The sequence below is a fragment of the Neopelma chrysocephalum genome, unplaced genomic scaffold, assembly GCF_003984885.1.
Source record: "Neopelma chrysocephalum unplaced genomic scaffold, ASM398488v2 Primary Assembly neopelma1_76, whole genome shotgun sequence".
Taxonomy (NCBI): Eukaryota; Metazoa; Chordata; class Aves; order Passeriformes; family Pipridae; genus Neopelma; species Neopelma chrysocephalum.
In genome coordinates this window covers 5,088,456-5,099,282 of record NW_020897737.1, presented here as the reverse complement: position 1 = coordinate 5,099,282, position 10,827 = coordinate 5,088,456, and the positions used below count along the sequence as shown (strand labels likewise).

General features: G+C 42.6%; 1 protein-coding gene across 3 annotated transcripts; it reads right to left on the bottom strand.

The window, feature by feature from the left end:
- Positions 1-2,163: 2,163 nt before the first annotated feature.
- PRDX4 (peroxiredoxin 4) lies at positions 2,164-10,120 on the bottom strand. 3 transcript variants are annotated; one of them, XM_027689116.1, is made up of 8 exons: positions 9,782-10,120; positions 7,964-8,081; positions 6,879-6,995; positions 6,220-6,342; positions 5,460-5,590; positions 3,863-3,897; positions 2,604-2,650; positions 2,170-2,287 (listed from the first exon to the last, which is right to left on the bottom strand). In XM_027689116.1, exons 1-8 carry the CDS (start codon positions 10,005-10,007, stop codon positions 2,284-2,286), a joined length of 801 nt encoding a protein of 266 aa, XP_027544917.1. In that variant the 5' UTR covers positions 10,008-10,120; the 3' UTR covers positions 2,170-2,283. The 3 variants fall into 3 exon arrangements, with proteins under 3 accessions (XP_027544916.1, XP_027544917.1, XP_027544918.1); XM_027689117.1 differs by having other exon boundaries at positions 2,188-2,287; positions 2,593-2,650; XM_027689115.1 differs by lacking the exon at positions 2,604-2,650 and having other exon boundaries at positions 2,164-2,287; positions 9,782-10,029.
- Between the last annotated feature and the right edge of the window lie 707 nt (positions 10,121-10,827).

Genomic DNA, 10,827 nt, shown 5'->3' with positions numbered 1-10,827 from the left:
GTACTGGAAGAACAGACTGCTTTGTCATTTCTTCATTTCAAATATGTGCGGTCACGTGGCAACTCAGGTCTTTGCTTAAGGACTATTTCCCTGAGACCTTTTATGCCTATTGAACTGCATTTAGAAAAAAAATATAATTCCTTAACCAATTCCTTACTGCATGCATTGAAAATACCAATGTGAATTTAAAAAATGCTTCAAAGCTGATGCAGCTATGCTGCTGTGAGCCTAAATTTACAGTGGTCAAAGCCTGCAGGTGGCCCCAGTTTTCTTCAGTCACTAAGTGTTCTCAGTCCTGTTTTCTGTTCTTGGCTCAGGGTTTGTACAGCTTTTGACATCTGCTTTAGTTTGATGCTTTTGCTGCTGTATGAGCTACCACGATACATCCTGTGGTTTTGTTGCTGTAACTCTCTACTTGCCTGGCTCCACAAAGAGCCGTGGGCTGGGTGGAGCATATTTAACACATGGGTGATAACTCGTCTCTGCCTTCAGCATGTCTCATTGGCTGGCTCAGTGACCTCTCCTGGCTCGAGAAGTGGGCAAAGCCTCTGGGGAGCAGGGCACAGACACCATTTCTAGTGGAGGCACAAGTGTTGGGCTTATGCTGTGCCTTGAGCTACTGTGAATATCCATGTAACAGCTGGGCCTGCATTTGTCACGCTGCAGTGGCTTGGAGTTATTTGAATGTTCTCCATGTTGATGTTTTTGCTGTTTCAGGGTTGATAAGGCTGTAAAAAAAATCCCAAGCAAAATTCAAGCAGCTGGTTTACAGCCTAGTAATGTGAGGAACTGCCTCTCTACGTGCTGCCCTCCAGGCTTTGCAATCACATGGACTGGAGCAGCATTTACCAGCCTGTGGGGTTTGGCACTGATCCTGCTCTGCCTCTGTTACACTCTGGGTGGGATGAGGGACTCCTCCTTTCCCCAGGCCTTGCAGGGACAGGCAGGCTGGGACTTGGAGCTCTGTGCTCTGGCCATGGTTCCCTCTGCAGTAGGCACATGCTTAGGGGCTATTTGTCAAGCAGCCACTTCTGCTCTGTGTCTGCAGTGAATAACCCCAACAACTGCTCAGTACTCACCTGAGTCTAAACAATCATGTAACTTCACAGTGAAAATGCAACTGCTGGTCTAGTTCTGCAGAACTGAAGTGCCTATGTATAGGGAAGGGAATTGTATGGTTGGGTGGAGGAAGGGGAATTGAGTTCTCAGGTGTGTGGGATCCAACCAAGAGTAATGATGTAGTGGTGTAGACTGGAGCAGGGAGGAAGGCACCTTTTGCCTTTCCAAGGATGGCCCGGGTGAAAAGCTGACACACAGTTCAGTTGCTGTTTTTCCAGTTGCACAGACTCTAGAATACCATATCAAAGAGAGGGAGAGGTGGGAAGGAGCAAGACAAGACATTGGGGTATTCCAGTGCACACAAGTGGATCTTACATGGAGATGTTCTATTCCCTTGAAAGAAGAATTCATGCATATGAGCCACAAGAGTGCAATGTGATCATTGCACATGTCAGTACTAATCCTGGGAAAGACTACAATTACTCCCTTAAAACCGGGAGCCGCTAACCACTATGTTCATTTGTTAACAGTGTAGGGACAGGGAAAAAATTCAGACCATGTGAAAACAGATCGATCTTATCAGCAAATACACTACAAATTCAAGCGTGGAAAATTCACTGGTTCAGCTCTTGAATCACATGAACTGGCATAGCTGTATTTTTTTCAGAGCAGTTGTACTGATTTATGTGGCATAGGGGATGTTAGTAGTTTAAAAATGTTTTCCAGCTTCAGACGGACTGGAAATTTAATTCAGCAACTGTCACTTTTTGGTTAGTTGCTATTGCCTCTGGACTACAGACTAATGTACCATAACCAAATGGCTCTTTTCTAGCTGTAGCTCCTGGAATGTGACCAAACAAAAGAGTTTTGTGGAAGTAATCTAGTAATACCAAAAAGCCATGAATCTAAGCCCAAGCTGCTAAGATAAGAAAATCTGGGGAAGACTGAGCATCTAAAAAAGACTTAAAGTAAAAACATGTAGATCGTAAGAATATTCTGTGATAACTAACGAGGTACCTGTGCTTCACACAGGTTAGACTTCTGTTTAAACAATGAGGTCTTTAATGTTTTACTGCAGTTACATATTAGACAAACTCACAAAAGTACCAAAATTAATGAAATTTTATTGGCAAAAATCAAGTTGAATGTGACCTATGTAATTCAACAGAAGTAAGCCTCAGTTTAGTTTATCAAAATACTTCAGTTTTCCAGCTGGATCTGGAATTATCTGTGCAAGAAAGAAAATGACAATGTTAGTCAAAAGCCATGAAAACACAGCAAACTATAAAGCCAAAACAGCACAGTATTTCATAGTAAGATAGTATGGCCAACTCACTAGCAGCACTGAATAATTTATCAGTTGACTTGGTACTAGATTACTGTTGATCTCTAAAGGTACTTCACGGCAGTAGCAGAGAGATTTAACTAATTGAGGCATGAGAGAGTGTGCAGCCTACCAAAGGAAGAATTTTGACAGCTTGCCCCAAAAGCAAGATATTTTAATAAATTAATGTCTGTAATCCGGAGTCTTACAATTTACTTACAGGTCTTCCCTTGGCCACCACACTCTCATGGCTTCCTCTGGTTTAATCTAATTAAATCAAACACATTTAGAAAGCATGACTACATCTTTGAGAAAGGCTTTTTGAACTACTCTGCTATTTAAATTATCTGCAACTTTTGCACAGAGGAGATGAAGAATGCTTACGTATTGTTTTAGATTTTTAAACTGGCAGTATTGGAGCTGTTAATCTCAGCACTGTAAGACTGTTTTTTAGAAAACATGTTAATGTCACGTTATTTAGATGATTCTAGTTATGGAGGGCAGAAGTTTTTGGTGCCAAAATATGAATGTTAGGCCAGCCAGCTCTCTTTTCATTTTACAGTCTTAATATCCAGCTTCCCCCACTACAACACTCCTCTGTTAGCTTGAAAAAATTGACTCCTAGCCTCCAGTCATCCTGGGAAGTTTTCACATCCAGCGAAGAAACATGGTTTAACATTCCACTATTTTTTACTTTCAAGTACAATGCTCACTAGCTGTGCTTAGAGGCTGCTGGGACCTGCTTTTTGCTGAGACAGCTCTTAAACAACAATGCTCTGTCATCAGCATTTGGTTCAGAAGGAAGCCACATGCTCAAATACATGACAGTGATCTCATCCCAACTAGGCAGCTCAGACCTCTAGTGAAAGTTTCATTATTCTGCTGAGGCTGCTCCAGGCCAGAGAACACAAACAAGTTCAATGGATGTTTATCTGAACACTGGCTCCTGTGCTTGCAGTCACATGGAGGTGAGGAATAACAGAGGAAGATGAACTGCACAGCAAAGCAGTGCTCTCTGCTGGAGCACTGGCAGTGGCACACTGGCTCTGGCAGATACTACAGCAGCCTGGGAACTTGTATCTTTCTTTTTTTGGGTAGTGCCTAGGATCTGCAATAAGAACCAAACAGCACCAGGAATTTATATGGACAAATAATCAAGCAGATAGAAAAAACTCAAGAGCTTCCAACTTCCCCTCATCACGTTGTTAACAGGAAAAAAAGTTCTTGATCACAAACTCTTTGCTGATCAAGAGAATTTTGCTCACACACTGGGAATTTGAAACAACTGGACCATGTCTAGTGTGAGGGAAATGAGATCCCCATGAAATGAATAGTAATCCAAAAGCTGTAACTGTAATAATGTGAGATTACTCATACCTTCTCATTGAAGGTCACAAAGATTTTGGATTTGGCTCTATGGGAAATAATAACTGAGTGTTTGTTAGCAGTAAATGCATGTAAATATAAACAGTGACTTACTGTTTCACTGCCAGGTTTCCAACCGGCAGGGCAAACTGGAAAAAAGAAGGACAAAGTTAGCTGAAGTGTTTTTGCACAGGCTGACTTTTGTGCACTTAATATTTTCTTTCTGATTCTGAAGTAAAACACCACACAAGTGTCACATTGAAACTCAAGTGTCTGAAACTCTTAAATGTGCAATGACACCACCCCCCACCTGAGAACTGTGGATCTCTGGATGGATAACTATGCCTTGGTTTAATTCTTCTGGCCTTCTAGACAAAGTACTGGCAAAGCAGTACCTGAGAATGAACACCTAGTTTCTAGGAGAAATAAGTTTCTTAATAAAATTCAGATGACTACAGAGGCCCACCCTTCTTTCTTTAAAACCAAAACCAGGGAAATTTTTTAAGCAAAGAGATCAGCTCAAAGATTCCACAAGAGATTTTGTCTGGAGCCTTGCTAAGGCCTAAAGGGGTTGTAGCACAAGTTTACCACACAGTGTGGCTGGGGGCCCTTGACCACCTGTACAGCTGCACGTTCTGGAGTGAAGCTCTTACCTGTTCAGAGCTCTCCCCCTGAGGCTTCAGCCCAATGAGTTATGCCATTTTACACTGCTTTAAGGCATTCTGACAGACAAAATGCCACCAATGCAATTAGGAATTGTGGAGAACTGTTTTCCCCATTCTGTGCAAAGAAGCCAATAAGACATCTAGGGAGTCTCCTCCCAGCATTCATGCAAAAGCTGGAAAAAATGTGGTACTCTGGAAACACACTGCAGATTAATATTCTGTAAGATGGCTTTGTAGCTAAATGAGGGTAAACTTCCTTAGTCAAATGTGTGTAGCCTAAATACCAGCATTTATCTTTTCAAATCTGTACAGCAAAGCATAATAATGATTTGTACCTTCACATAAAGATACTTTCAAATGCTCAGTGAAATTGAGTTGAATTGGAAATTAAGCTGCTGAACATGTGTATTCATATTTAAATAAATCTTCAAATAAATGAATGTGTTTATTTAAACACATTATTTAAAGAAATGTGAAAAGTTCATGCTGTGCTTGAACTGGAGGAATATGAAGTCTTGAGACAAAGTAATGATCTGAAGCCAGTGAAAGCTTCTTTGTTGGGGGAAGATGACCACATAGCCCTTGTAAAGAAAACACAAGTAATGCACTGTAACTCCCACAGTATCCGCATGTATCTTGACATGAAACACACTCAGTTATTCATCACAGGTCCTCAGTGAATGGCACAGCACAAGGATGGCCTGCATCTCAACTATTTTAGTATGCAAAAATGTACTGGAATATTGGGCCTGATTCTTCACAGCCTCACATTTTGTACAAATGTATGCTTTTGACACATGGTACATAATGCCTTAATTCAGACTAAGGAATGCTTTATGCTCTGCATTCTCATGGATGTGAAGCAAAACGTGAATTACTATTCCAGAAACAACCTAAGGAGGTACCGGAACCCCAGGACCTTGTAGGAGGGCAATCAAAGCACTTCAGTCATGGCATGACGCCAGTCACTTTCCTCCAAAAAGCTACAAACACAGCTTCCAGTCTAAGTAAAACTATCTTCAATGTGACAATATTTAAAAGAGCACCTTCTCCATGTTTGTCTGTGTACTGGAATGCTTGTACCAAACGAAGTGTTTCATCCACTGATCTTCCAACAGGAAGGTCATTCATTGTGATCTGTCGAAGGATTCTCTTATTGTCAATAATGAAAAGGCCTCTGTGAAAAAAAAATTTGTATGTGTTAGGAAAGAGAATTAATTATAGTGTTGTGTTTACGCACTATTTTATGTCTGCTGGATGGGAGGAATTTGATCTTTGCAAACACCATACAATACCCACTGCCTCAGAATACTGGTAACCTACTATTCTTTACCTGGATATCAGATGACCTGAGCTGAGGGTAAGGATACAGAAAGGGATACTTCTCTGCAGAACATAAAATAAGCTTTGACAGGCCCTGCCAGGGGATGCACCAGATGCTATGGAATTACAGGGATCCCAAAAGCCATTTTATGAAAGATGTACCTCTTGAGGCTATGAGGTAATCTTAGTATTGACTCCACTTGGACATTGGAGGTCCTTGAGCAACTGCAGTTCTGTGGAATCCGGCATATTTGCCCTGCCCTAGGTATCTGCTGATGACTGCTGTTAAACAGGATATTAACCTTGACCCGTGTTCTGACTCATTACGACTTTTTTGTGTTCTTCTATATTTATTTTGTCTCTTGGCCTGAATCCCCAAGTAAAGTCTGATCTCAAAGAAAAATTTCAAATAAATTTCAAATTTCAAAATAAAGTAGTACTACCCCAGCAAAAACTCAAGAGAACTGTAACCAAGTGAAATACCTAAGCGTATGTCCTTGATCTTCCAGATACACTCCGTAATCCTTTGAAATTTGATGTGTCAAATCTGAAAGAAGGGGAATCTTCATCGGTCCGAGTCCTCCTTGTTTTCGAGGAGTATTAATCCTTTGAAAGAAATGAGATACAGATGTATTTCTCGTAAAGGTTTACATTCCGTACACAAAGCCAGAAGTCATAAAGCAGAACAGTGCAGACAGAAGGATTTAGTGCAGGCGACATTTTTTTGTTCTGCATACAAAGGAGATGAACACTATTCACAGTTCGAGCAAAATGTTCAGCAGATCTTTTGCAGGTTCTGGCCACATCTTTCTTGTCAGTTACATTTGCTTTATGCCACTGTGCTCACAAATTGGGACAGTGTGAAGCATTTACAGATACTTGCATTCTCTTTTTTTTTGTATTTGTATTATTTTTTGAACTGAGACGTGACATATTTCAAGCAACAGAAATTAAACAAGCTTTAAAGATAAAGGTACTTTCACATACTAGGGTTAAAAATGTTTTTTTTAAACATTTGTGTCAACAGCATCACGCCTTCATATATTATGATATACTTACACAGGCTAAAAATCTGGGGACCACTGTTGCATAAGATGGATCCATGAACAATTTTTAGTGAAAGGCAAAAGTAAGGTACATACCATGCTAAGTGAGTGAATTTTGAGTCCACAGAACATGCTACTACTTCGGTATTTATTGCTCTGAATTCTTCAATTCTGTCACTGAAGGCGATTATCTCAGTTGGACAGACAAACGTACTAGAAAATTTAAGACACGATAAAGTCAAAATTTCATGAAACATCCGGTAAGTTCTCTGTTTAACTTAAAATGGTGGATTTATCATAAATTATTTCAGCTTTTGCTTATTTTCGTTGCATCTTCAAGTATTTAACTAAAATGCTGCCTGACAAATCTTCCACCCTCAGACTCTGGCTTAGTTACAAATGGTTTTTTACTGAAGATTATAAATCTACAGTTATCTTACAATAATAAACAACTCTGGATTCAGAGTTTTTTACAGTTACTTTCTTTTAGACTTTATGAATATTAAGTGGTTGAATTTAAGTACAATAAGCCAATTTTTCAGAGGGTGATACTATAATTTGTTGTTACCATGCATGTCTGCAAATTTTAATTAATTTGTCTTCAACTTTTTCCACTACAGAAGAAATAGAGTGGTAAAGGTTACAATTTATAGGGCTTTGAAGCTAATGATATTATAATAATAAAGTAGTTAAAGTATCATTTTGTGGAAAAGAATGGGATTGTCTCTCAGAAAGCAGAGATGTTTTCACTCAATCAGTAAATTTATTGCATTCTAATAAAGGAGGTTAATAGTTGTTATGGGATGAGCTTAAAGGAAAAATGCCCCCACTATATACACTCTAGAAAATACAGATGGGATGCTGCCTTCTATTTGCAGCAGTGATTTACAACATCAAACAGAACACAGAAGTTGCCTAAATGGGTTATACAAAGTTGGTTTTTTTGTGTGGAGAAACAAATTAGTGGACACACTTATTAGGACAAAGATTGTGTCACAATTTTACCAATGCATGATGAAAACACAAATGCAAAGAATATATTTTCTTCTGTCATTCTTTTCTTCTCTCCCAAATCCTTACCAAACAAAAATACAAGACCTCAAAAAAAGAGAAAAATTAATGAATTATGAATCAAGTGTAGCTGTACTCAGTCTTGGGATGTCTATTGTGGTCTTACTTACAAGTCAAGAGGATAGAAGAAGAAGACAAGGTATTTTCCTTCATAATCTGTTAATTTCAGCTCTTTAAACTCTCCATTGATGACTGCTGTTCCCTCCCAGTACGGTGCTGGCTTGGAGACTGAAATGCAAAAAACACTGAATTAAAAGTCGGAATATGAAGCCCATGTTCAAACCAAGCTGTCCAAGGACAGCTGCTCTTCCTTTTGCTTGAAAAACAACCTCCTGCACAAGTTACAAAGTGAAGCCGCTTTGCCGCTCTAATCAGCGATACAAAATCATGAAGAAATGTAGGTTTTAGTACACATGGAAAGTAAATAATTTGACCAACTTGTGCTTATACATGAGCCCTGTGAATCACTGATAATCAAGGCCACACAAACCTTATCTGGGCACACTGAACAAACCATGTGTGCACCACCAGCTGAAGGCAGAACAGCTGCTGGACTGAAGGGGAAGCCGATTAATATTTTGGGTATCCCCACTATTTTGTTATGAATGGCTGTTGTGAACCAGAAGCATAAGATGGTTCAAATCCATACTGTTAGTTTTTAGCCATGGAAAACTATTTGAAACTCAAGTCCCCAAAAAATGCTACAACGTGTCTGGAGACAAATGCCTGAAAATGTAGCGTATATTTATTAAATTACAAATCCTAAGCAAATTGTAACTTGAAGATAGCTGTGTTTAAAAAAAAATCAAGTTAAAATGTATGACATATATTTACTATTCTTATCATAAGGGATTAACCTCGAATTTAAAATATTAAAAATTAATCTGCCAGGTACTATTTTCATAGCCATGTGAATTCCAAGACAAAGGATAGGGTATGCTGGACGTACAAGGTCATCTGAATACACTTGTGATATCACGGACATTGACATGCAGCTCCATGAAATTAGGCAAATGCTTCTGAGAAAAACATATGGAATCTTAATTATTATCTTGATGCCTCTCCTTTTAGGACAACCAATTCACACTAGAATATGGTCAGTGAGAATGTATAACAAAGACCTCCAGATTAGGAGGGAGAAGGAAAAGAAATTTAATACTTTTTATCTTCATCTCTTCCTATATTAAGGTGATGGTTTTTGCGGTTATAAATGCCTGTCTATAATAACTTACATTGCAAAGGGAGGAAAACCCACACAGCGTTGATTACAAGTATCTTGGCCAATTTCCTTTTTTTTTTTTTTGTAGCATCTGCTTGCAAACGTTTAAAACAGAACTTATAGCCTGGCACAGAAAAGTATTTTAAAGCTGTAAATTCTCACAGTGAAGATAATTTCTGTGTGATCTCTCTATTCTCTGTTCTGCAGAACGGGATTTTTGGAAAGCAGGTGCCCCCTGAACGTCTCACTGCGACGTGATTGAAGGTGTTTGCACCCAGGTCTGCCACAAAGGCTTTAAATCACAAGAGAGCGCAGGCACGAGGTGCCCGTTCAGCGTTTCCCATCGCACCGAGAGCACAAACCACTTCTGTGCATTGCCCAAAGCGCTTCCCTTAACCCGTTCGCCATTCCCGGGAGCACGGGCCTCGCCGGACGCCCGTGAAACGCCAAACTCGCAGCCAAGTGCCCACGATGGAAATGCAGGCCTGGAAGGGGCTGGGGGAGAGACGGGAGCTCACCTCCCTCCCTCCCTCGCTCCCTGCCCGGAGGCCGCAGCGGGGCCGTGGGGAAGGGAAGGGCCGGGGAGCACTCGAGGCTCCGCCTGACGTGGCGCTGCCGCCGCCGCTCCCGCAGCGCACTGCGGGCACATCCCCAGCGTGGCCCCGCCGCACCCGCGCCCCCGGCGGCCCCGTCCCCGCCCGGCACCTACTCTTGGCCTGGCTGAGGTGCAGCGAGTGGTCGGACACGGGCAGCCGGGCCGCCTCCCCGGGGTACACCTGCCCTCCCGCGTAGTAATGGCACTGCTCGTCCCCGCGCTGCCGCGCCGGGCGCGGCTCCTCCGCCCCCGCTTCGCCTCCCAGCGCCGCCGCCGCCGCCGCCAGCAGCAGTAGAAGCCTCGCACGGCTCCGAGCCCCGGCCCCGCCGCCCGCTTCCATGTCCCGCCGAGCGACTGCACGTCCGCGAGGGGCGGCGAGGGGCGGCGGCGCCGCCGGGGAGGAGCTTGGCCGGCCCGCCCGCACTCGGGCCCGCAGCACCGCTGGGCCCCCGCGCTGAGGGACCGCGGGCGGGGGGGGGGGCGAGGGGCCGGGGCAGCGCCACCTCCTGACCGGGCACGGCCTCCCCCTGACCCGGCACAGCCACCCCCTTCTGTCACAGCCACCCCCTGGCTCGTCTCAGCCACTCCCTGGCCTGGGTGTGTAGAGAAAGAGAGAAAACAACACATGTGTGTGTGGAGAGCGCGCACACATGGTCCGGTGCGTGTGATTGCAGAAGGAAAGCATCGATATGAGAGGCTTCCTGCCTGGTATCATCTCTCTTATCTGTGGCACCGTGGGTTCTGTGGGCACGGCATCACTCGTGGTCGTACCCATCTATGCCAAGTGTGGCTTGTACGTTGTGGCCTCATGAACACAAAAAATGTGAAAAAGGTACTGCCCTGGGCCTGAAATCTTGAATTGCTGTGAGTTGAATTGCTGCCAGCTGGGCAGCAACTCACCCATGAACTACACGTGGCGCACGTGGTGGCTGTGTTAGGAGTGTGGTTACACAGAAATGAAATACTGAGTGCCTCAATTCATACAGTCATCAAAGGGTTTGGGTTGGAAGGGACCTTTAAAGGTAATTACCAACAGCCCTGCAATAGCAGGGTCATTTTCAACTAGATCAGGTTGGTATGGTATGTATGTAGGTATGTATGTATGGTATGGCACCTGTGCCAAAATGAGCAGTACAATTTCTCTCTCTTTTTTTTTTTTT

Bases quoted from the DNA above. Each gene is read 5' to 3' on its own strand.
- PRDX4 (XM_027689116.1), bottom strand. From the start codon at position 10,007: ATGGAAGCGGGCGGCGGGGCCGGGGCTCGGAGCCGTGCGAGGCTTCTA. The intron at 6,343-6,878 runs GTATGTACCTTA...TTTCTTTCAAAG, and splicing joins AAATTCACTCACTTAGCATG to GATTAATACTCCTCGAAAAC. The intron at 5,591-6,219 runs GTATTTCACTTG...TTTTTTTCACAG, and splicing joins GATCAAGGACATACGCTTAG to AGGCCTTTTCATTATTGACA.